Source organism: Seriola lalandi, unplaced genomic scaffold (assembly GCF_002814215.2).
Source record: "Seriola lalandi dorsalis isolate HSWRI2012SDOR001 ecotype SW California unplaced genomic scaffold, Sedor1 jcf7180002054883, whole genome shotgun sequence".
Taxonomy (NCBI): Eukaryota; Metazoa; Chordata; class Actinopteri; order Carangiformes; family Carangidae; genus Seriola; species Seriola lalandi.
Genome location: NW_019525658.1, coordinates 4,743,544 through 4,770,454, shown reverse-complemented (window position 1 = coordinate 4,770,454; position 26,911 = coordinate 4,743,544). Strand labels below are relative to the sequence as shown.

Genomic DNA, 26,911 nt, shown 5'->3' with positions numbered 1-26,911 from the left:
TTTTCCTTCTTTGCTCTCTGATTATAGAACTGTATAAACTGGGTGAGATTTCGAATTCTTAGCTGATTGCGTGCCTGTAGCCATGCACTCTCTCTGCTTCCCCTCTCCAGACCTCTTTCTCCTGATAGCCTCCTTTTTTCTTTTTCTGGTACAGAGGGATGCAGTGCACTTTGCATGCAGTTATGCTGAATAGGTGCTGATGTGTGTTGAAAACAGTTTCGCAGGTGCCTTGCCAAAATGTGCAGTGGATAGGCAGTAACACAACCCTGTTTAATATGCTATCAATCATCCAGTGGATTCCCATTTGTACGTGCGGTATTATGAGTCTTCTCTTCCCCCAGACTATCGTGACACTGCTGGTGTTTAGCTGCTCTCATGTCCTCCAACAGTGTGTCCCTATTGTCTGTTTGTCTGTTTAATATGCAAAGGTGGTCATTCAGGGAGTCATTTTGGACCAGTGTAAACGAATCGGCAACAATGATTAGCTGGCGCTGCAGAGGAAGTGTCCATCATTGTGTTAGTGCATTTGGAGACCATCACTCCTCCCTCAGGTCATCTCGCCGCTGCTCTCTCAGCTTTGCGGAAGACGCTCTCTGAAAAACACCCAAACAGCACCAGAGTAAATACTCTGTAAGTGGAGTTACTTAATGGGAGATTTTGCATGCTTAATTGCGATTATGGATTGAAGGTCCATTAAAAGACATCAGTGTCATGGAGTCCGGCATACAGTTTGAATATACTCGAGATGGATTGATCCATTGACTTCCTGGCTTCTATCTGAGAGAAGTAATTAGAAACAAAGAGCGCAAAACCATTCTGAAGATGATCTGAAAAACAAGAAAATAAAACGTAGTTAGCATCCAGACAGTCCTGTTGCTGATGCTGACCTTTTTGTTTGTTCAGCGTATGCGTACGCAAGCATGCTTCATGGTGGCACTGTAGACGTCCTGAGGGAAATATCAGGCTTATTTATTGGAGCCTTTTTAGCCCCAGCTCAATAGCAGGAGTCTGATGGCTGGGGTACAGAGGGACTATCTGGCAGAGGAGGAGGTGGAGGAGGAGCTGGGCCTGGCGTCAGCCCCACTGACAAGCTCTTATTTACCGTCCAGATCTATGACTCATTTTATGTACCTAATCGTAAAGCACTGAGATTTATCGGAGGTAACGGGACAGTGGGGAATACCCCAGGAGACTGGCAGATTCAGCTCCCTCCCCGTCTGCTCCCCTGGCCGGGCTGTAGGCTCACTCTACCTGGTCCAGCACGCCAACACCTTCTGGGAAGAGGCGAGTGTCGGGGCCCAGATGAAAGTCCATATTTCTGCCAGATATGGACAGCTGATAGCTCATCTAATAAAGAAGAGAGGTCATAAAAATTGGATGGGCTAATGGATGACTCTGTAAGGATTAATAACAGCTTATTGGTCAGGTGCAGTGACCTCTTACAGAGCTAACAATACGGTGGCCAGCAGGGCTCTCGCTGCATGCAGCACAGAGGTAGATGACCAAAACAAAAACCAGTGGGGGGGGGGGCAGGAAAATTAAATTGCTCTTATAGATTTGGGTATCTACTGTATCCCCCCCTATGTTTTAACTTGCCATACCCTGGTTTGTGAAGTGCAGTTGGATTTTGTTGGTTTATAAATAATGTATTAACTTCAGGGAGGAAAAAAATCTAAAGGTTGACATCCTCACTTACCATCATTTTTTTCTCATGTCTGCCACTCCAGTCATGGCAAAAGGGGAAGCAAAAACAAGAAGGTATTATAATACTGCCTTTGTTCTGACAGGAGTGCTCTCGGAGCCTGTTTTATATTCCTGCTGAAAATTAAAATTAAACTTTCATTGTTGTGCATGCTGTTTAATCCAATAACGATCTGATGTAACAAACTGCCGTAATATCTCTCAGCATACTTAATCGGAGCGGACTTAGCCCTGTCACTTTATATTAACCTCTGCTGCAACAGGAGAAGGGCTTCACTAATCTGCCATTGTTGGGTTTGGCAGTCTGTAGCTAGTGCAAAACAGATTTGGCAGTCAGCGCGAAAGTAAAGGCTTTATAATGACAGCAAGGCCTCTCTGCTATTTGAGCTAATAATGTCAAAATCTAATAATGCTGTGGCCCTTGGAATTAGATGGGAGGTGAATGGGTGGGAATAGTGGTGATGTGGAGAAGGATTTTTTTTTGGGGGGGGGGGGGGATTCAGCCGTCCCACCTCCTCTCATTATGTCACTCACTTTTTAGACTGCAAATTGGCAAACAATTTAATCCCTAGTGACCTTTTAAATTCTCCCCATGTGCGGGTGTGTTTGTGCCCACACAGTCATTGGCATGTTTGTCTTGTACTCTTTTAAAAAGAAATGTATATGTATGTTGTGAGGACGTTGTGTGAAAGCGTGCCGCATCCTGACGTGAAGTTTAGACTTGCCATTGTGTTAAAACCAGGATGTTAGGTTCGCCAGGAAGCATGTGAGCGAGGGACCTAAAGAGGCTCAGCTAACAGAGTGACCTCACACTGCTCAGCAAGGCAGCATCTGCAGCGTCATCAAAGCACTTGACTCCTGTCCCGTCCCCCCCCGCGCTTGAACGCAGCCTTGTAACTTAAAACAAAAAGCTGATTGGTTGCTCTCTCAGCCTCCCCTCATCCCCTCCGCTGTGGATGAGGACTCAGCCTGTGAGATAAAATAGCAGTTATTTCTCATGTGCAATGCCATTTTGTCAGTTTGACTGTTCCACTTATTCAGTGTTTTGTGACTTGCTGAGCTTGAGGGGATGTGAGTGCCATTTCGCAGCCAGATCTGAGTTGTGTTGATTGAATTAGACAAAGTCAGAAGATAATTAAGAACCGCAAGGCGCTGCAAAACTGTCTGCTTCCAAACTGGTGAAAATGAGACGCTGCCACATCAATGAGCTAGCTGGCTCTGCTTGATGTCAGTGGTGGGTTATATCAGTTGACACCCTTACCTCCTAGTGCTGGAGCCAGTTTCCTCCTTTCCCTTTAATGTTTCTCCAAATATGATTAATCACAAGCCGTAAAACCGTTGCTTCTGACAGTGCACCACGTTTGCACAGCTTTGTTTGTTTCTTTCATGGTAGTAATATGATCCTCAGCTGCCAAGTGTAGTTAATGGCATAAACACAACCCCAAAGAGGTGTGTCTGGGAGTCAAGTGGGAATCATAACATAGCCCATCATAAATATCTCTTATACTCTACTTCTGCTTTGGTACGTCTGTGCATTTTTTTGCATTTCTATTAGAGTATTTTACATGTTTCCTATGTTGACCTCCTGATATTCTTGAATATATTTCAATAATTAATTTTCCAGTCTTAATCACTGCTAAAATCTCTTTTTTCTTTTTTTTTTCACATCAGTGTTTTGTCTTAATTACAGACAGAACTGTACTGCACATACATTTAAATCCCTTCCCACTACACCCAACTTTGCTGTATTATTAAGACAAAAGGTGAGGCATGGTGACCTACTGCTACTTGACTATAAATAAGTAGTTCCCAGTACTTTTCACTTTTTTTTTGGAGACACAGTCATTTCTCCAGATCAGACAGTTTGGTAATGTGCAGGCACCTCATGTGCATTCGGGCACTTCTCAGCCTTTCTCTCTTTCTTTCCCACCCATTTTTATTTTCAACCCTATTTTATGGGTGATGGCCATGTTGGGGCTTCTCTTTCTTCTCCATTGCTGGATAGGTAATGTAGCTGCAAGGTTAATGTTGAGAATCGTATAGCTCAGGCACAATAAAATTGACACCGTGAGACCCAGAGAGGTATGTTTATGGCAGTGCCGAGCTATGCGTCTGCCTTTGTGTTTGTGTGAGCCTGAGTGTGAAAAAAGGGTTGGGATTGTTCGGAAACCCCCAAAGGGGCTGGACTGTAGGCTAGGAGGGTGGGAGAGCAGTGGAACTTGGGGTGTCAGAGGCTAATTTTCAAAGCCACTCACGGGCGCTCATCTCTCACTGTGAAGTGGCAAGCGTGGCAAGTGGCTTGCACGTTGTCATGGATACTAAAGCATGGGACCCCAGAGATGGGGAGCGGGGGACGAATGGCTGCCCTGTCTATAGGATTCCTGTCAGCTCCTGCCTGATAGATGGCATTGACGGATCATTTGTCATACTGTAATTGTTCTCAGCAAACACAGAATACCCACTAGTATAAACAGTAGTGTGCCGCTGGGCTAATAAAGCGGGAAAATGGAAAGGGATTCACTGATCCACTGCCTCTTTCACTTAAAGAGACAATGGCTCTGTTGTGCAGGCAAGGCGGTCTGATTAGAGCTGTGAGGGCTGAGAAAAAGCCTGGCCGAGAGAATAAAACAAGGCAATCATAAAGCAAACGGCAGTCACTTCTCTGTATCGATGTGGCTAGGCGGGGGTGAAGTCTGTGAGAAGTGTTGACAGCTGAGGGAACAACAGGAGTAGGTCTAGGAGTGATTCGTTTTCTCCCCCCCTCTCTATTTGGCCAGTGAAAGGGTGAGGGAGAATGCTTGTCCAAGATAACAAATACAGCAAGTGCAGATGCATAGCTGGGACTAGGAGCTCTATCTGCCAGGCTCGGAGATAGCCGGGCGCCTGAGCCGGGTACAAATGACTCTGGGTACAAAGGTACTATTTGTTCACCCTTGTTTTGGTATGGGCCTTGTGTCTTTGCTATTACTATTCGGATTGACCTAGTGCCATCTCTCTGCTTGGAATGCTCTCTCCTCCCCGGCTTTGTCGGCGCGTAGAGGCGCTCAGACACGCGTGACTGTCGAGGTATGTACAGGACATGACCTGGGATTTCTAATGTGAGCTGGAATTAGCTGAGCTCCCGCTCCACTTTCATCAGTTGGGATTCTGTGAAAACCCAGAAAAATCCATTCGGAGTTACAGATTAATGTTGCTGGCAGAGTGCCAGGGCAGCAGCTGGACGCCACAGGTCAGAATTCTCCCCACAACACACAGTTTAACATCAGACATCCAATCCCGGATCATTAGGATTTGGTCAAATTAGATGAAGCCTGTCAGGTGCCCACGCTCGTCTTCACTTCATACTTACCCAGGGAGCACGTTTCTCTCTCGCCACCGCTCTGTAGTCAGGCTGTAAGCATTTTTATGCAGGAGGCGGTCGGTAGGTGTATGATGTGTTGACTAATGTGTGTGTTGGAGGGAGGCCTGCGTCCTGCAGCCTGCTGATGTTGTGTGCAGAAACGAGCGGTCCTGGCTCTCCTCGTGGAGCACTTCAGCCCTCTGACTGTACCCTGACACGCTGTGATGCCTGGAGCACTTTAGGCTGACCCGACTACTCACCTCCTGTCTGATGGACAGATTAAAGGACCATTAAGCATAATTACTGTTTCAGTTGAAGAGGCCAACTCATCCTGTCAGAAATGGTTACAAATTGCTGCACCTCTGCCCCCTGTGCGACTCTTAAATTCTGAATTTCATTACATTTGTCTACTTTCTTACTATCAACAACTTTGGGATTTGACAGTAAAAATGTGTTTGGTGAAGAGAATTGGAAAAAGCAAATGCTGATTAATGTCAGTAAGACTTTGTAATATTTCAGTTATTGTGGATGTGTGTTTCCAGGCCAATCAAAGTGAGCGTGATGGCTGTGTAGAGAAGGGTGACAGGTAGTTGATGTGATCTGGAGTGGAGCGGTGTGAGTGTGTGGTCTGCTGCGCTGTCTGTCTGATTATGTAAAATGTGGTGAGGTGGTGTAACATTGGCTGGCTGTTGCAGTGGTTTGCCAGCTCCAGAGGGCCTGCTGCCAGTTATACATGTGAATGTGCAGCAATGCCTCGTAATGTTCTCCTCTCTGTATCCATAAGAAAACCCACACTGCCGCCCAAGGGAAATTGGTCGATACCATCAACCCAGCAGGAGGCCCAGGCGGCAGACAGAGTTTTCCCATTTTTACATCAACACTGATGTTTATTATGAGATCTCCCTACTGTAACCTGCCCCACTTGCGCCCCTTCTTTTCTTCATTTGGCCGATTATTACACCCATGGTGAGAACAAACAGTTTCCCTACTTAATAATTCACATCACTTTCATCTGATACTCAGTTACCATGGGCAATTTAGTAGTTGAATAATTTTGTGAAAAATTCATTTATTATCGCTGTGCGTTATGAATCTGGAGAGACAGAGAGTGGAGTGGTGGAGGATTTTAAATTGCGTCTGTGGAGCGAGGGATCCAAGGGTAGGTAATGTGTTCTAATGTTCTCAGCCATATGCATTGTTTTCAGGGCTCATCGGTTTTACATCGATTCCCACTGAAGTGTTTAATTGCATCATGAATATGATCTAATTCTGTCCTTTTCACTGAAACTGGAGCACTCTCTGCAAATGATGTACGGCCTTGACAGCACCACATCAGGATGTATTTTATATGGAATGTAAATTATAGTGTTAAATTAGCCTGGAAAGATAACTAGCTGGCACGGGGGAATGGACTCAACAGTTTAATTTAGTGTCAAAAGGCCGTGAAGGGATAAATCACCTCTCTCTCCCCTCTCCACTATGCCATATTAGGCTTTAATCATTCTCCTTTTCTTGTAATATCACTTGTTTCTCACTGCTGCCTAAGGAGTTCTTGCGAACGACACCACATTTCTTACAGCATCAGTTGACTGTTTAAAAATGCTTCAATTTGAGCACGCAGAGGACAATGTACTTTTACTGGCTTTTCTTCATGAAAACACTTCATTTAACTTTTCCCAGTGATCCAAAATGGCGCCTGAAGACCTGCAAATCTGGAGATCTGGACTTTTTTTTTTTTTTTTTTTTACCAGCAGCAGCAGCAGCAGCATCTTTTTTCATGGTAGCGCTGAGAGAGGACAAAAGCAGCTGAAGAAGTGCAGGTCTTCATGGCAGGAGTCTGGTAGGTGGGGTATTCATGAAACACATGAAAGCCATTAGGTAGGCTTTGGTTTATAAGAAGGACCTCTCCCCATTTCCTGTCCTCAAGGCTGGAGTGTTTGTCTGAGTGGCCTTGCCATTATCCGGAGTTACCCTCCATGACCCTAATAGGCCTCTGTGCCTGGGAGCAGTCCTCTCGCAGCCCGGTCTATCTGGTATGATTGTGTCCTTGACGACAACAACTAGAAGAAACCACCTGGCCAAAATCTGGGTTTTAATGTGAGAACTCACTCGGCTTTGTGTTCCCAGAGTTCTCGCTGTGAATTTACATTCACTTTAATTCATCATGCCTTCGCTTGGTGGGATGGGCGGAAGGATGAAGGGAGAGAGGATCATGGAGGAGCGAGAGGAGCGACATGACACCTTCAGGTGACTTAAATACCTGTGTGGCTTGAGGGATGTCTGGATGGTAATAGTAGTACACACATAGAAACCACTCACCTCTGCACAACCAGGGTACTTCCTTGCTCTTTGAATTCCTCGCACTGTACTGCTGGTTTGACAGCTCTCTGGAGAAAAGAGCCCTTAAATTATCAAGTGGGGCTGTAGTTGTTTTCCTTGTTGTTTTCATCTCTTCGGAGAGGGTTAGGGTGGGCTTTGGGGAGGAATTGGTATGTTAAATGAGCTATGGGAGGTCTGCTGAGTTTTTTTTTTTTTTTTTTTTTTTTTTTTTTGAGTAGGGGGAAGTTCAGTCAGACGAGAATTGCTGCGTTGGGCGTTTGAGGCAGCTGTGTGAAGTCATTTTCCGGGAGTGCAAGCGGGAGAGAGGTGCGGATTAGGCAGCGCCTCTGAGCCGGAACAAGTCTGTCTGGGAAGGGATGAAGGCTACAAACCATAGATCTAATTCCCGCTCACGCTGCTAGACAGCAGAGACACTCTCGCACAGCCAGTGTGAGTTAGGCCCATTTGCTCCCCTCAGTCTGAAGCGAGCGAACACGGGAGCAGACGGGGAGAAGTTGACAGACTCCTCACATCCTGCCCTCTCTCCTGACTCCCCGTGCTGTTTCCAGCCCACCTCCAAAAGCTGTCTCCAGCTCGCGCTCGTTTTTTATTGTTTCTTGTGCTGCAGGTCTTTATTATTGCTGACATTAACATGAACACAGTGCAAAAACAGGTTCCACTGTAATCCTGGGAGGGGGAAAAAGGGCATTCCACAGGCTGTGCAGAAAATGTTTGCACCTGTGGCCCCATTGATTGCGTGCTTGAAACTCCATTGCTCTGAAGTTCATGTCTTTTTAATGTGTGTAATGCTTTGCCTCAGGTCATGCGATTGCCCTGAGGTTAAGGAAGGTTCATGAAGGCGTGTGCAGTGGTGGATTAGCCGATTTTGCCATCCTCCATCTTCTGCCTACCTTACAAACACAGCCTCCCTCTCTCTGCCTCCACGTGCACCAAACCAAACCTAGTGCCCTCTCGTCAGCACACCAAAACCTGACCCCAGAGCCATGCAATGCAGGGCTGGGGGATCAATGTGGCTGACCCAGATACACTGGGTCAGCCTCTGACCTGAATTAACCCTTGAACGCTATCAATCATGTAACTAATGATGTCCAGGAGCCTGCAGGCTCTGTGGCACTTGCACCTAAAATGTAAGCAGGGTTTTCCCCTCAACTCCACTACAGTTATAACACTTATTTCACAGAACCTCCAAAAATCAATGGGATTGCTTTAGTTATTAAGGCTGGTTTTTAGAGCTCTGTTAGTTGTGAGGAGGAATGGAGATGTTGGTGTGAGGGCCCCCTGCTCTCTCCCCGTCGTGCTTGTCTCTCCCATCACAGCCCTCTGCACCCTGCGTGCCCAGTAATGAGTTGTATTACATGCTCTGTGGTGGGCAGGTCTTGTGTTCAGAGGCTGTATTCAATTTTTGTACTGTGAATAGAGGGGAAGGCTCTTTGTGTGTCTTTGAGAGGCACTGAATTGAAACGGTGTGCACCGAGTGAAGCTGATGAGGAGAGAGCGAGTCCTGAGAGGAACATGTGGATGCCTGGCAGGCAGCGAAACACTGTAGTATGTTTGTGTGCACTTGTGCGTAGACATGTATCTAACAGTGTGTCTGCAAATGATCTCTGTGTGCCTGCAAATGCCTTCTGTGTGCTCACTGCAGAAGGATTTCAGGGAAGTTTGCTGCTGAGCAGGATATGAGTCGAATTAGCCTTAGTTATTCAGTTTACTTATCCCACATTTCCAAACGGCCTGCCAACAGTTAGTGTATATTATATGAATGAAAATCTACTCCAGTCTCCTCATTCATCACTTGAGCCTCTCATTGTGACCCTTTTATAAGGACTGGCGAGGGTCCTAGCTATGGGCTAAGTGATTTTATGAGCAGCATCATGGGGCTCAGGTCTTATTCCTTTTTGTAGGAATGAATTTTCTACTTAGATGGCAACAAACTGCATTTGCACTTAAAACATATTCTGTAATCTTCTGTTATTTTACATACAAATTGCATCCTGGGCGATGCATTCATCATTGCTCATATCCAGCCCACTCTTAAATGAAAAATGTATCTGAGATGAATAATGGATCCCTCCATAGTATAATTTTGTGTTACTTGAATATAGTCGAGAGTTTCTCCTCTGCCTTATCCTCTAAATTTCCCCCCTCGCCTGGATGATGTTTTAGAGGGAGATATGAAGAAAAATTACTTTTTTACGTTGGTTATTGTTTACCTGAGAATTTTCACAGTATGAAGCCTCTTCAACGCACATAATATGTGGAATATAGCTTCAAGAAAAGTAAAGTGTCTTTGCAAATCATGGTGCATCGACTTCAGAACGCGTTTCAACGCCAATCAATCATGATCATGTACCGTACCGTGTAGCATCTTATAAATGTAGTCCAAGGAACAGTTGGCAGGGGTAGGGTTTGTAGCTAGCTAGTGCACACAGGTGCCGCTGTAGTGGTAGTGTTGGAGGGTTCCTCTGAGGTCTATGGGTGGGCAGCCTTGTGTGAAGCCGGGAGAATTGAGGTTGAGTAGCCGAGCCCTCTGTCTTTATCTCTAATTACATGGTGGGGCTTGGGGAGATTGGGTAGAAGTGTAAAGCCCCCACAGATAGCTCTGTGGCCCCCCTGGCTGTAACACAGCAGGGTCTGAGGGTGTGAAGCAGAACCACGTCTGGTGGGGCTCTAATCCCACCACAGACATTCTCCCCGGGGAGCCCCTGGTTTTGTCTCCTCTGCACGGCAGCTCCGCAGTCTGCCACATTCCAGCCCGCCGCTGGGGGAGAAGCACGCCGCGGCTCCGGCAGCCCACTCTGTCGTGCTCTACTTGCTCCTGTCGTTTTTTGTCGTCCCCAAAGTTTCCCAGCCCGTCCTGGGAGACATCCTGACACCGAGTTGCAGATGGGAAGCGTTGGACCGAGGCAGCTGGTGTCACAATGTGGATTGGAATTCACAGTTGGGATAAAATATGAAACAAATATGTCATTATACATATGTTTTCCACAGTTTGTTCATCCAGCTGTTTCCTTGCTCAGCCCCCCCCCCCCCCCCCCCCAGTTACTCCCAGTTGCCTTGCCATATAAACCTGTGTAGGGTTCACTGATAACAGTGCATGATTTGTCCCATTCTGCCCCGTGTTTCTGGCTCCAGTCACTTAAAAGCATCACTGTCTGTAGCTGTCACTTCACTCTGCTGGATCTTTCAGAGCAGTTCTGTGCTTTGGAATTGAATGTTTACGCAGTTTGTTGTTTTGATGATATGAGGCAACAGTATCAAAGCAGAGCACAGAACATACTTCACTACAAATGAAGAAGGCAGAATTATTCCCAGTCAGTTAAGTGTCCTTTGATTCCTTTGCAAGTTTAATCTGCAGAAATCGATAAAAGGATGCATGTTGGGCTTGGGAGTCAACAGCAGCAGTGTTTGATGGGTAAACGGACAACCAAATGGATGATGTGGGGGAGCATTCATCTTTCTTTGCTAAATTGGGCCGCTAGATCCCGACTAATTGATTGATTGCATGACTTGCTGATACAATCAAAGCCTGGCCTGATTTATGGCGATAAATCGATTGATTAATAAGGTTTTCTGTGCCGGGGTTGGTCCGTGATGGCTGGTGAGAAGTGTGTGTGGGGGGGAGGCTGCGTGGGGGTTGGGGGGAGAGACACCTCCAAGTCACACATCCGTCTCGGCGCCGTCAGCCTTGTTGGTTTAGTGTGGTAATAAGAAAGGCCTGGATCTCCCTGCTGACATTTACAAAGAGCCGGCTGGCTATGACCCGCTCCCTAGATTAACCTCCACTTGTTCTCATAAGCACCACTGATATTAAAAGATGTGGAGCAGCAGCAGCCGGGGAAAAAATGAAGTGTGACTTTTTTTTTCGGTTCACCGTTTGCATACATCATTAGGGGGGAACAACAAAAATCAATTGCACATTCCAGAATAAATAAAAACAAATATCTTGAGCGGCGTAATGCGAGGGCCTCTTGTTGACTCTTTCCAGATTACATTTAGCCGGGTGTTTAAACGCTGATTTACAGCAAGATGGAGTCCATTCCCCGCACTCGCCTGCCTGTCTGCCTGCCTGTTCAGAATATGAAATGGAAGTTAAACACTGTGAATCTCCAGTGTGGGGAGGAGGGCTCTGGACGTGTGGGCAGTGTAGCATCAAATAGATTGTGTTTCCTCCCGTGTAAACGCCTAATGTGTGCCGAGTGCTCTGACACAGATGAATGTAAGGAATTTGCTGTAAAGACTTTACGGCCCTTTTGAGAGACGTGGCTGGGAACTGGTAGCGTGGAACCTGCTCCACGCCCCCCTGACCACATGTACATACACACACGCTTGCACAAGTGCTTACACATGCACACATGTCAAGGCACACAGCCCTCCAAGGAGAGCAGCTACATCAAACTGTTAAGGCTGGCGCGGACACCGGGGATACTTTTTATTTGCTTTGGGTCAGAAATGGCCGCCCTGATGATGTGATGAGAATTATCTCACAGACCTGCTCCACACTGTGTGCTCTGTTATGGCAGAAAAATAATCCTGCTGATTCTCTTGACCAGGCTTATCATTTAATATATGAGAGCTAGCTTCTTCCGCAGAACAGGACAAATTATAAAGTGATTCATGTATAAACTGCCCTTTCAAGTGGCTGCTCCTATTCTGCGGCAACGGAGGGCGTCTGCCAGATCTTCAAGCCTTTGTGACAGCGCTCAGAGCTCCTTGTTGTCAGCAGCGGTTTTATTCCCACTCTCACCGCTCTATTTAGATTCATTTATTTTTGGTTCAAATGCTGTAAAATGAAAGTGTGATGGAGAGAAGGAGGGTAAAGGAGTGTTCCCTCTCTCTCAGACAGGTGGCCCTGGTTTATGTCGCCAGGCCCCAGGGGCCCTGCTAACTGAGTCTGAGCGAGAGGTGGGACCTGTCTCTCAGTGCTACACAGGTGGTGTGAAACACAGCCCTATCTCCACACCTGAAATATTCAGATTCTTCCAGCGGCGTCGCTTTGATCTTGCTGCAATCGACAAGGGAAAACGGAGAGAGTAGGGGGGAGAAAACAACAAAAACAAGAGGAAGAGCAGCACACCTGAGAGCGAACAGATTGACATTTCTTAAGAGAGAATAAACAATCGCGGGTTAGCTGTGTTGCATCGCTGCAGCTCGTCGTTTCAGGTGAAAGTGGGCCATTGCGGTGATGGCTGCATCTATGGAGCCTTCCTTCCCCTCCCACTAACTGACCTCAATGGTGGAGCTTCACAGAGACGAGCCCCCCACAGTGCACTCCTCTTCTCCCACTTTGAAAGAAACTCAAAAACAAACCTTGTCCCCAATTTTATTGTTCAAATTCGACATCTTTGCTGCTCTCCTAATATTTTATGTGCCCCCCCCCCCCCCAAAAAAAAAAAAAAAAAAAAAGAGTTAGAGCTCTGCAGGTCTTTGTGCTTGGAGCGCTGGCGGTTTTTCCTGCTCCTGGCTATGGTGGAACCTCCCTGTTGCTCCTCCACACTCATGTCTTCATTTGAGTCGATCCTTTGAGTTTGACTGAGGTTATCATGTATTCTCCCAGGTTTCAACCCACTAGTCTGCTAATGAATCATAGGACTGTGTAATTAGTCATCCGGCATGTACCACACAATGACAATAGACACCCTGATTGTAACCCCAGAGTTTGAAAGGAGCAGGACAATGGTCGGCCTTAATGATGATAAATAAGGTGTTGTAATTGGCCTTCGTTTGGAGCATTCAGTCATAGACTGTAATTTGAAGTTTCTAATCGGAGGACATTTAAAGTTATTCATTGGGTTCAGAGTGGATCCAGGATTGTGTGAAAGGGCTGTAATAAGATGTTTTCATGATACCTCCTGATACTATTTTGAAAAAAAAGACTTGACAATAAATGGAATTAGAGCCTCCCTGATCATGCTAAGTTGTGTTACTAATATATCAGTGAGAAATAAGAAATGTGTGTGTGCATGTGTGTGTCCAAGTGTGCATGTTGGAATTATAGAGAGGGAAGTGTTGACAAGTAGGCTGTGCTCTGGTGCATCAGGCGCCAAAAACTCTCTAAATGAAGCAGGGTATGACGAATAATGGCTGACAACACCAGTCACACCTTTTGCTGATGGTTGTAATGCTCACACGCTTCTCCTTCCTTTTGTAAGATTTAGCATGCTGTTTGAAGACAGCCTGACTGACTGGGGATTAATTATTTTGGATGATTTATCAGACTTACCAGTCCAGAGTTTAGAGAGGTGTCAAAATGAAATGTGATTTTCCTCGTTTGTAAGTCCTCACAATCTATACTCTGCCTACATATTTCTGCACAGTGCAGTTAGTGCAGTGTTGCTGCCGCTGCTGCTGTAGAGTGGACAGCAGAGTGTGCAAGTAATCTGTGAGGTCACGGGTTCCCAACCTGGGGATCAGGACCCCACGAAGGGAGCGCTAGATAAATCTGAGGTGTCATGAGACGATTGTGACGGGATAGCAAAGCAGCAAAAAACACTCGGTTATCAAGATTATGTTTTCCTTTATAACACATCTTTTAATTGTTGCTTTTTGTGATGAGATAATTTTATCTCTTCAAGCCCATAAACATTTTTAAAATAACCACTTTTCGGTTGAATTGATTGCAAGTAATAGGCATATGCAATCACTGACAGTGGGTTGCAAGTGCACTGCTTAATTTCATAGTTTCACATTTAGAGAAAGATGCATATTCGCTTTCTTCCCGACAGGTAGACGAGAAAACCAGTGATATCAGCTTTCTCGTCTCTCTTTACACTGTCTATGTACAATAAAGGAAAAAAAACAGCAGTATAAATGTTACTTTAGCATTTACCTTTGTAGTTTTTTGGCGATTGACATCATACCTGGCAACTTAACCTTTCCTGAGTCATCATAAAGGGGTAAACTCCACCCATCTGGCACTCGCAGCAGGTTAAAACAAACCCTTCTATGCAAATAGTGTTTGACACAGGTGTGGTGCTGTCCCACAGCAGTGTGACGGTGGTGTGAATTGGAGCAGCTCTAGTTCAGCTGATGGAGAGTAAAAGTGAAGGAGCAGCAGTCGGTGGTAAACAGATGGAGGGAGATGCCAGGTGATAGCAGCCCCCCAGTGCTCCCTGTCAGAGGCCGCATGCTCAGCTCACGTTCCGAGCGCCGGGTCATGGAGGTCAGCGGCTCCTCCCGCTTGACTCTGTCTGCCTGGATGGTCCAATACACGCACACACACACACGCACGCACACACACACACACACACACACTGCCAGCCTGTTCTGCCCTTAACTGATGCTCAGCCCAAGGAGGCCAGATAAGAGTTCGTTTTGGATCTTTCATATGGACAGGCGCCAATGTCCCCGCACCACTCCACCCCACCCCACACCCCCTCACAAAAACTACTCCCTCCCCCCTCAGTGGCGGGGAGGGGGGGGGGTGCCAGTAATAATGTTGAGGCCAGACTAGACTGCAGTGATTGGGGCCATTGATTGTGGTGATTTGATTTATTGATCAGTCCCCCCTCTCAAATGTGGCGTCTGAGATGCGGGGCTAATCTGAGGCAGCTATGGACAATCTTGTGCCTCCACAGAGAATGGGAGGCGATAAGGAATGTATGAAAGGAAACTACACTTATCTTAATCACACACTGGTCCCTGCTCTGCCTCGCTGCAGCCCCCGTGCGCGGATGTCAGCGCACATGTGTCTCTGTGCATGCGTGCGTGTGCGTGTGTGTGTGTGTGTGTGTGTGCCCACCCGCTCTTTTGTGCGAGACTTTGCGTGCGAGTGTGTGTGTGTTTTTGCGTCGGTGTGCGAATGCGGTGGGGGTTGTGAGGCAGTACAGTCACCAGGCAGAACAGAGTGGATCTATAAATTGATGGAATTCAAAGCCTCCAGCATCGATTACCATTATAACAAACAGCAGCACACAGAATGTCTGATTATTTTTAGACAAAGATTCTGTGCGCTCAGCAGCAATTCTGCTGATGCTGTCACACTTTCAGACATCTGCCTATGATTGCAATTAGATGGGATACAAAAAGAAAAATAATACCCCATCTGCATTTTCCCCACTCTCCTCCTCCTCCCTATTTTTTCCTCTTTAATTTGTGCCGTCCAAGCCCAGTACACACAATAGTGATTTTGACTCAGTCTACCTCATTGCAGTACCTTGGTAGTTTTTTTTCCCCAGTTGTCAACATTTTCCACCATGGGTTGTCTTTTTGAAAGGCTAGAAAATAGCTTACCACTACAGATGTAATCAAGATGAGCTAGGTTTAATGAATCAATGTCAAATCTGCTCCGAGACAATACATTAGTGAGCCCTGCAGTTTACTTAAAACATTCACACTTGCACAGATTGTTACAGTACATAGTTCTGCTCCCATTTTTGTCGAGGGCAATTTTCGCTTTGAAGATCTGAATTTGATTATAACAGTTTTTACCCTCTGTTTGCTAAAATAGACATAACTTGCCAACCATCATTTCGATGAAACATAGCACACTTGAGAAACAGCTTATGTTATAATCCTCAGTGCTTTGTCGTTTTTACAGATTTGTGGCCACTCCTGGCCTCCATTTATCTTGCCCAGTTTATCCCTTCACCCAATCAAGTCTGAGGGGACCACTCCCTGCACTTTTTGCAGCAACAAACTTGCATCAACATCTTGATCATATAAATGGTATAAATGGCTTCCTGTCAGTTCATGTGAGGGCTCCACTAGTGGACACTGATAGGGCGCATCTTCAGTCCTGCTGTACATCTTTTCACCAAAGGACATGTGAGTCATGGTTTCACATTTTTCCCTTTCCTAGTGTCAAGCAGTTCATTGAGTTTCAAGTCCATTTACTGGCTGCCAATAGGCTGGTCTATCCTGTTAAAGCCAATAAGCTTCTTGTTTCTTGGTCTTTGTTTTCGAGTCAGAAGTCCCCAAGATTGCTTTCCCCTCACAGATTGACTTGAGACCGCTAGGACCGGTTTCCATGCTCAAAATCCCTCTTTCCTGCCCCTCCAGCCCCAGTGACAGCTCCACCCTCCCCAGGGGAAACTCATCAATTATGGCTGGATGTTTGACTGGCAGAGGCTTAATGACAGGAGCTCTGTATTGACCCGACTGCCACACACTGAAAATTTGGTCCCAATCGTCCTTTTTAAAACCTGTCAAATGATTACCGAGAAGCTCTTCTCTGCACAGCCAGTTGAACTTGCCCTGTTCCTCTCTCTAAGTGGTCAAGACATCAGAAGCAACATGTTCATGCAAATGATTTCATGAAGGATGAAGCTCAACATAATGGAAGGAGATAAGTGAATTTTATCAGGGATCTCAAAGGTGCCCTGGTTGTAGGTTGAAATGGATCACGTCTGATTAGGAAGCAGAGGAAAAATCTTCTTTAGTATCTTTTGTCTCCTGAGATAACGTTGCAAAACACTGCGGAGTTCCTCCCATCATCAATCTGAGGAAGACAACCAAAGTAGCAAACAGTCTGTTCTGCTTCACTTCGTTTCAGAAAGACACTAGGTTTCATTTGATGGGCTGTTGCCCAGGCTTCCCTCGCTCATAATGGTCTAGAAACTGTGGGGGTGCTTTGAAAATAACCGCACCATTATGATTGCACTGTTTGGCTTGCATACAGCATAAGTATTCACCATTCTCATCAGCTGAGCCGCAATAAGAAGTGAACCCAGCTCTACACTGAGGCCACTGAAGCACTGGCGGACTTAGAATCGCCACACTGTTATATCTTAAGTACTTATAAAATCCACTCAGTCACTTCTAGAGGAATTTTCTCTTGGCAAGATTAGCCGGTCTGGGGCCATTTGAATCTAGTGGAGGTTGGCCGGCTTCTGAAAGCCCTCTCTCTAATCTGCAGGAAGGCTCATCCCAGATGGACTGTAAGGCCTAACAGGAATTTATAAAGTCCTGTCGCCTTATCCTGTACAGCCGTGGCCTTTTTCAGTGACAGTACGATTTACCAGGAATGACACATTTCGCACTAACCAAATGTATCGTAAACATCTGGATACTTTCTGAGTGTAGTGATTTTTAAGTAAGAGGAGCAGTAGTGTTAACCAGTAGTTAAAATGTATATTTCCTGTATTTGTTACAAATAGGAAATAGGACAAGAGAACATGGTGTCTCTTGGGTTTGGTGAGACTGTCCTCTCCAGAAAAATACTAGCGTTTCTAAATGGTTACATTTTTCTAGCACTTCAGTTGCTCATTCACCCATTCACACACACACACACACACACACACACACACACACACACACACACACACACACACACACACACACTCATATACTGATGGCAGCAAGCTACCATGCAAAGAACTGCTCCACATGTAGATATGTAGGGATCATTTTAAGCTAACGAAAGCACAATGATTCTTAGTTTGAGGTGATGATACACTAATGAAAACATTCCCATTCCTGCCTTTAGATCCCCCTAAAACCTACACACTGGTCCTTTACATGTGTGAACTGAGATTTCCATCTTCAGTAGGAACCAGTGGGCTTGGGGATGAGTGCCACAGACAGTGTAGGGAAGTCTGAAAGTATTGACGTATAGACTAACCCATGAAAGCAATGACTGTTAGAGAAGCATGGGTGAAAGTAGCATGATTATAAAGTGTGATTTTTGGCACACTGGACATTGGAGACCACTAATTGTATCCCATTTCCTTCCAACATTCAACACTAGTTTTAGTTGCCCCAAACTTGACTAAATGTTAACTTTTGTGGTGGCAGATCAGAAGCCATGCATATTGATCATTTTTTTGGTCATGTGTGTTTTGGACTGCACCAACAAAGGATGTCGACCTCTCCATGGGGGCGCCAGGCCACAGAAAGCTTATATATTACCTTGGATGGTAATGATAAATGACTTATGTCTTTTTGGTGAGGTGTGATTTCTCTGAACTTTTGTAATTTATTGTTGCTGGTAGAAATGTATTACTTGACTAATACAGTGTCAAGATTGTCACAATTAAATGGCCACAAGACTTATGAGCGGCACAGCGTCAACAAACCTTTACCACCAAGGTGATATAAGCCAGGTTTGTTGCTCATGGACACATTGGCAAGTTATAATGTTATAGTGTAGCATCTCAGCTCATAGCCATGCGTCTCACGTCAGACTGTACACTCAGTCCTACTTTAGGCCACTTTCTGACTCTCCAGTCCAGGGACTTGAACCATCAGCCCTTCAATTAACGGCGTACTTCTGACCGACAGGCTGCCACAATCTCATGAGGCCACCGCTGTTGAAGTTTCACCCTTCCATTTTCTCTCTCTTTTTTTTTTTTTTTCTTTGTGTGATGATTTATTAAATTGCCTTTAAGTAAGACTGCAGATTAATTAAAACAAAGTCAATTTAATTTCCCGGCGTCATATATAAATTCACAGTGGTAATTGAATCCCCTACTCCACTTTTATATTGTAACCCAGCAGTTACAAGAGGAGATCCTCATCAATTACCGGGAACCACAGTCAAAACGAAGAGGAGGTGAATGCACAGTTGTCTGTTACAGCTCTGCTCAGAACAGGAGAGTAGAGTTTGAATCTGTTTTCCTTTTTTTTTTTTTTTTTTTTTTTCCTGTTTGCTGAAAGAGCCGGGAATTGGATGACTGATCGATAATATCGGATTTGCGGATGGCATGTGGTGCAGCTGAGTCCAGCATGAATGCAAGGTTCTGATGAAGGGCCTGCTGCACAGACAGCTCTGAATAGTGGATCAGACATGTTGCCGGGGTGGAGCTCTCATTTCGTATAACACAAGCATGTAAACAACCAATGTGCAGAGACATTAATGGAATAGCGATCAGGGCTGTTGTTGTAGCAAAAAGGGTAATTTGGTTAAAGCTATGGAGGCTGCTGTCATGTATTGAAAATCAGTGTGGGATCAATATAAAGATTGGTGCAGGCGATGGTAGAGAGATTGAAAAGAAGCTGAAAATAGATCTGACCTGTGGTAATTACGACAGCAGGCGAGGTGTTTGTGTGTTTGAATCAGGTCTTGGCCGGGCTTAAAAAACAGCCCTTCATTTCAGGAGGAAGCTCTATTTGTTTGTAAGGGTGTTTGTCAGGTTATTGGGTCTCTACACGTGACTCAACCCCCCCCCCTTTCTCTCTCTCTCACTCACTCACTCACTCACTCACTCTCTCTCTCTCTACCCCCTCCCTCTCGCCCCACTCCCTCACTGGCGCTCTATAGCCGTTGCAAGCGTATTGATTATTTCAAATACTGATTATCTAAAAGGCCTTCTGCTACTGTAGGCATTGGATTTATTTTGGCTTAATTATTTATGGGCCAGGGCTAGCTGTAAGTATTACTGCTGTGAGATCATGAAGGATTACATTGTTAATATTCAGCAGTGTATTTTTATTTATGTACACTCTAAGCTTTACTGGATGAGCGTTGGCAGGCTCCCTAAAGTGCCGTCTCTCTCCGCTCTCCTCCTCTCACCGTTCCTCTCTTTTGTGTGTTCATAGAGGGAGCTAAACTCTGTAGCATCTGAGCTGGCGGGTCGACAAGAGGAGAGTGAACATTCCCACAAGCACCTGGTAGAGCTGAGCAGGGAGTTCAAGAGAAATGTCCCTGAGGTGAGTCTAGCACCCATCCCCCTCCCACCTCCCCACCCCCCACACATTTTCTTATAACTCCATGTGTCGTTTTCCTCATCTTCACTTCAGCAGGTACCCGACTGTCTGCATCACCGCCGCTGCTCGAGCCCCCGCACATACTTTTGTGCAGGGAATTATTTATTTCTTTTGTAAAAAACTGCATTAGTATATACTAACAGATTGCAACACAATACAACACTTGTGAGCAGCCAGGGTTATCCCCCCCCCCACTCCCCTCCTTGTCCTCTTCCAGTTTCTCAATTAATATTTAAATGCTGAGGCCTTGCAGTAACGTTAGCCTCTGGCTGGGTGGGATGAGAGTCCAGGGGGCTAATTTACAAAGGGTAAGCACAACTTTGCTGCTTACTTTCAACTCTTAAGCTAAAGCACCAGTCAGAATTGGCAGCTGATATTGAGTTTCTCCAAATTTCTGTAGTGTAACAAGAACAGGTGTCTCTCCGAACCTGTAAGGAACAGCACTCGACTGCCCCCCCCACCCCCCACCCCCAACGTGACTATAAGAAACACACTTTCTGTGCTACTTTTAGATAGATTTGCATTTTTTTAGATCAAAACAAGGCTCACAAGCTCACGTGTACGTTGAATGAGTGTTCTGTAATTGTTCCCTTTTGTATCCTGGCCGCAAAGAGATCCCTTTCTAAAGTGAGTCCAGTGAGAGAGGAGGGACAAAATCCACAGTCCATAGATCCTACAGTTCAGCCAGAGCTAATATGAGGCTTCAGCAGTTTGAGGTAAATAAATTAAGTGGACATCTTCTAAAATTACAGTCTGTTTTGTACAGAATTCCCTCTTTGTGTCATTATGCCTCTGCTAAGAAAAGAAACACACCGACTTTATTCCTCTAACTCACACAGCTGCAGCATCGTGTTAGCTTCAGCTAAACTTTAAAATAACGTTTAGCACAGAACGAGGATTTCATCCCACAATCGCCTCCTGTAATATCTCCAGAAAGAGATCTCTTTACATGTGCCAGTATGAACAGGAGGGAGAATTACAGCTACCTGTAACTCTTTCAATGTACATATGGGCATGTGTATGTAATATTAGAACAGACTTGAAAAAACGTGAACCGAGGGCTGAACGAGGAAATATGCACAAAAAAACCATATTGTGATTATTTGGCAGATATTGTGATAAAAGTCACTGTTTCAGTTGGAATGGTCATTTTTGCAATCAATGATAATAAATAAAATGCGATTTTTGTTGGGTGCCAAACAATCATATTCCTTTATGTGTGGGGAATATGATCTGTAGCACAGCGCTTCATTTATGGTCCGTTGTGACACATTTTACCCTCAAAAAAATCCCAAAATTGCAGCAATTTGGACATTGCAGTTGGCCATATTGCGATTTCGATAATATTTCGATTAATTGTTCAGCCCTATGTGAACGTATCCTGTAATCTTCCCATCTTACCTACTTCACACACCCCTCCACTTGGTCAGCAGTGATAGTGTAAAAGCGTACAATAGTCTTATCCAACATAAATGGCAGATTAAGCTAATACATGAAAAACAACTAAGTAGACATGCACATGCTGCTGCTCGGAGCGTTATCCACATGTACTCCACCTCCCCGAGCGGAACTGAAGTTTATACTGAACTTAAGTTAGAACTGTTCCCGTTAACATGTCTCTGTACCAGACAAATGCAATTGATAAATTAATATGCTAACTGTGTAGCCGTGATAATCTTATGTGTCAGTTTTTTTTATATACACCATCATTTGAAATAACACGTTGAGAATTTAACTTTATGTTTGCAGTCCGTGCATCACTGTGTTGTTTTTCACTCTTTTCTGCTTTATGTTTAGAACGTGTCGAGACCTCATTCTACCTTACTTTTGTAAGGCAAAATGGCAATTAAGGTATTGAACTGAATACACCAGAAGCTAAATCTATGAATGATATAGATATGAATTAGTCTTTTTTTTATCATCCTCTTTGAAATGATCATCCATTGACATCTAGGCAAAAGTCAAAGAGAATATTTTTATATTTAATAAATGAGCCCTCCGGCTATTTGCTGTGGCTATGCTGCCTGCCTATCTCAGCCTGAGTATGCAGTGTAGTGCTGTAATCTTGACAGTATAATACAGGCGTTTAAGACAGGATCAGGCTGTCACCACTGGCAGCACAATCCCCTTACCTGAGGCTGTGGGAGCTCGCACAAGTCTGAATCTCTGAGCTCTAACGCAAGCTACTGGAAAGCCCCACTTTTCAAACATGCCCACTCAAACCCTTTAGGTTTAACCACTAATACCCACACCCTATAACAACATACCTCACTCGCACACACATGCAGTGTAAGAGGAGCTATGGAGAGAATCCATTAACATTAAAGATTTTCAGTCGTCTTTCTTATGGAGCCGTTTGTGCCTCACTGGGGCCAGTCTGATTCGTGAACAGGTGGGGCATCTGCAAAATGAAAAATGCTGAGACAGAGTTTGCTTTTTTTGTCTGTGCATAGGAAGTCCGGGAGATGGTGGCACCTGTTCTCAAGAGTTTCCAAGCTCAGGTGAGTCACATGCTTTTGCCTTTTACAGGTATATGAAACATTTACAGTGTCTGCAGAATATAAAACACAGAACCTCTGGACATCGCTAAGTAGCTGTAGCTTTTGTAATAATGATTTCCGCATTATAATTTAGTGAAACAAGAGACACTCCTGCTAGATATTCTATGTACATTGACCAGTGCAGATCGCTCCTGGAGCGAACGATCTGATAGATAGAGGGAGGAATCCATGGCATACTTTTCATGTTACTGCTCATCTGCTGCTTATTGACTGATGCCTTTTCTGTCAAAGTGAAGTAGCATCTATCTGCCATTAGATGATCAGATATCTGGCTTCTCATATTTTCTTGGCTGAGACAAGCCCTCATTTCCTGTTGTGATGGTGCATTCACCGTGCCCCCTCTGACGTCGCCATATTGAAAAAGTCATCTGATACCTACCAAGACTCTGCTCCAGCCATTAAACCAAGGTCATAAATCACATTTGTGAGCTGCGTTATGGTCCGCAAAGCAGAGGCTTATGGAAATGATACCACAAATATGTTTCCAGTCTCGCTCTCCCCTCTAAACTCCTGCTCAGTGCGAACCTGAAAGCCCTATCATTGGTAAACATGAGAACACTCAGCATGGATTGTTCAGTTCGCTTGGAAGTGATTATTGGCAGCTTCTTTTTAATGCTTTATAATTGACTATGCCCAAGCAACTGTGCTCCCTGGCAAGAGCCATCACATTCAATACTACACTACGCAATACTCCGTGGTTGATTTGTGTGCTAATTCAATTACTCTAACTGTAAAGTCGCACAAATATCAGAAGCACCCTTCCATATCTTTATTGTGCAAACAGAAACCCACAGGATTAATTTGAACACCATTGATGTCTGACAACTGGGGGTCTGGAGATGCTTCATAGTAGATAAAATAGATGGCTGATAATGAGCGATGATTTTTTTTTTTTTCTTGTTAGCTGCAGGCCTCTCTGGGTACCTCTTGGTCTCTCTTGTGTAACTTCCACGGGCTCATGTTCTGCACATTGATAAGTACGCCAGCAAGCAGTGGAAAAAGAAGCCCGGCTATTTTTTGATCACGAGGTGCAGCGAACAACTCGGCACACCATAATAATATAATCCTCTGGTGCTTTCTGATACACTTTGACCTTATTGGTAATGTCAAACAGCTTGCGGAGGCTTGTGAACTTTACCCAGCGGTAGTCTGCACGACCTCAGTGTAAGCTGTGGGACCTGGACCTGCTGCTGCAGGGGGAGAATGTGTGGAGAAGGTGGAGTTGGATGTGCTTGTTTGGCTGTGTGGTTTGGGATAGACTAAAGCTCCCCTGCAGCTGCACTGTACAGGTGGTGAATGGTAGAAAAGTCCTGGTGTGTGTGTGTGCGTGTGTGTGTGTGTGTGTGAGGATGCATATATGTGAGAAAGAACTGGGTCCTTCCCTCCACCAACCCCCCCGCCCCCCCCTCTCTCCCAGTTCGGAGGCCCACAGGAGTGCCTCATGGTATTTGGACCCTCATCATGCCACTTCTAAAGGAGAAGTCGGCTCCTTTGAAGTGTTTGCGACATGACAGGTTCTCTTTCTTTTCTTTTTCATTTCAATGTTCCCCACCCACTTTCTCTCTCTTCTCCCGTCCAATCTCGCCTTCTAATTATCGCTAACCAGGCGACTGATTAGAAACACGTTGCCGACCTAGTTTTTCTGTGGAGCTGGAGGAGGAGAAAGGGTTAATCCCAGAGCTGGTGGCTGTCATTGGTCGCTTCCCTCCTTCTTCTCCTCTTTTTCGTGCTGCTCTCCTCTTTCTTTCCCTGGAAGTTTGCTAATGAGGTCCCGTCAGAGCTGAGGAGAGGTGTTAATTTGGCCTTGTGAAGTAGGAAGGAGATTAAGGACAGTGAGGAGCTGAGTTTACGGCTTAAAATACACCGCTGTCCTTATTAATCCACAGGGCCCTGGGAGACCGGCGTTTTTGGTTTTATAATGAACACTGTCTTATAATGAAGGTAATTTTAATAAAAATTTACGGTGTAGAAGAGGAGATGGTACATGTCTCCCTGGTCTCAGGCACACCTTTGGGGCTGAGGGATATGACAGTTATTTCTCAAATAACCGATCGCTGGAGAGACGGGCCCATTGGACCACGCTGTTCACACAACTTTCACACAAGCTCTCCGCTGCCATCTGAACATACAGAAAGCATTCTTCACCAAGTCGCACCAAGACTTCGTAGGCTTCTCAATGCAATTTACACCTCCCTCTCACTTTAGAGTGTAAACTCCCATCAGGATGAACCTTTGTGAGGCGGAAAAAAAAAAAAAAAAGAACAGTTACGGATTTCTTATATGTTTGTAGCCTCTTTGTTTTTTTTTTTTTCTCCAGGAGAGGCACTCTGAATATCAGGCCCAAATTAACCAGTCATTCTATTTTTTCCCTCTCCTCTTGATGTCGTTTCATGCTCTCAGAGTAAGAAAACAGCAGTATGGGTCCCTAATTACTGAAACTTGCTTTACAATGATAATCCGTGGAGTAATTTAGCGTGCACAATGCGCAGATGGAGATTCTGATAAATAGTTTGTAACGTGTAATTAGCAGCTCTGCCGGTTACATACCATTAACCCCTCAAGCTCAGGAATCATTATTGGCCCTCATTATCAAGCAGCAAGGTACGATCGAGCTGACTAGACATCAAAAACATCAAACAGCTATTAAAGCACCACGAACTGGGGGCCGGTGGACACCTGTTTATGAGTCTAACTGTGCCATTTCTTCCCCCGAGGTTGGAAGTGATGATGTGGGGGAAGACAGTGTTTTTATGTATGTTGTTGTTGTTGTTGTTGCTTGTTTTCTATGAGAGCACAGGAGGTATTTTGACTATGCAGCAGCTTTTCAACTCCGTGAAACTGAGTAAAGACATCTCAAAATGGCTGCTATACTGTATGTCTCACCTATGCTAAACCGACGTTTGATGCTCAGGAAAGGTAGAAAAGCAAATTCATTGAGGTTGCACTGTTATGATTTGTACATCTCTGTTGTACAGAACCGATCATGTAACCGCCATGTTTATTCATAATCTGCCTTGTCAGACGGTAAATCTCAGAGTGGCAGAAGAAACAAGGGATAATCTGCGACAGAAGCCGTAACAGTTGTTCGGATTGTCAGATCCGTTCACTCGTCATTTATCAGAAACATCTGCAGCCGTGTTTTCGACATGAATCCCATCCTGCAGATGCTTTGACCAGAGAGAGAAGAGTGTTTCAGTGCTGTCAGAGACCTTGCCCACAGTGCCTTGCCCTGAGCTCGCACGCCATGCAGCGAGGTAGACAAACACCGTCTTTGATCATCCATCGAGAGACGACCAGTTCTTCCTCCTTTTGATTAATTCCTGAAGGAAATGATAATTTCTCTTGAATGTATGAATATGTTATGAATAGTGGAATGAATCAAAGAGTAAAGGATGATAATTAATTACAGCGCTATGATAAAAGGCTGTGGGTGTTATGACGCAAGCTTCCTCCGTGTCATTATGAGAGGCTCCGTAATTACCTTTCTGCACGAGCCAGCGCTCCTGGCGGTGCTGGCGGTGAGAGTGCCGCTCACTGAGTGAGTCTAACGGTCATAAAGCTTTTCCCTGCCTAATTGTCTGAGGGGCTCTATGGCACTTTCATAGATGAGGGACTGCGCCGTTAGGAAAAATGCTTGGCGACGCTACAGCTTTTCCAGCTCAATGAAGACAGATCTTCATCATGGGCTAAACCTTGCGGTTATTAGGTACAGATTGCTGGAGTGGATGGCTAACTTGGGAAGGTGAGGTCGGAACAAGTGAGCAACAGTTTCATACAGTCTGATACAAAAGCAGATCGTAGACTAAATACAGTTTTAACAGCAAGCTAGTATTGATTCCTATGTATATTGTATATTATAGGCCCATATTTCTGTGCCAATAAACCAGATCCCTGCCTCACAGTTGCTCTGAATATTCCCTTTTTCTTATTATTCATGTCCTACCTTATGTAAGGGGCATTTATGACACCCTCCTACTCCACTCACTCACTCCCACTCCTCCATCCTCCCCTGCCCCCCCTGGCTATGACTAGACTGCTCCATACTGGGCTGACGAGGTATCTCTAATGCCCGTCTCCTGCTCGGCTGTCTCGGGCTCATTGAGCAGCAGGCCAGGCCCAGGATCTCCAGGCCATTACCTATTCACAGCACGTCCAGGCCTCCAGCCTATTGTGGGGAACATAATGGGCTCCAGGGCCATGTAAACCATCGGCTCTCTGCTCCTGGTTTATCACTTGTGTCCTCTTCATACTAAGGAGAGGGAGCGAAGGTGGGAGGCAGGAAGGTAGGAAGAGAAGAGAGAGACGGAGCAGAGGGGGAGGGACGTAG

At 45.2% G+C, this 26,911-nt stretch overlaps 1 protein-coding gene across 2 annotated transcripts in view; it reads left to right on the top strand.

Moving 5' to 3' along the window:
• cux2b (cut-like homeobox 2b) overlaps positions 1-26,911 on the top strand; it is an 87,954-nt gene that overhangs the window by 12,904 nt on the left and 48,139 nt on the right. For both annotated transcript variants that reach the window (XM_023397669.2, XM_023397668.2), the window contains exons 2-3: positions 19,856-19,966; positions 22,477-22,524. In XM_023397669.2, coding sequence (XP_023253437.1) covers positions 19,856-19,966; positions 22,477-22,524 — 159 coding nt within the window. The remainder of the gene's footprint in view (positions 1-19,855; positions 19,967-22,476; positions 22,525-26,911) is intronic.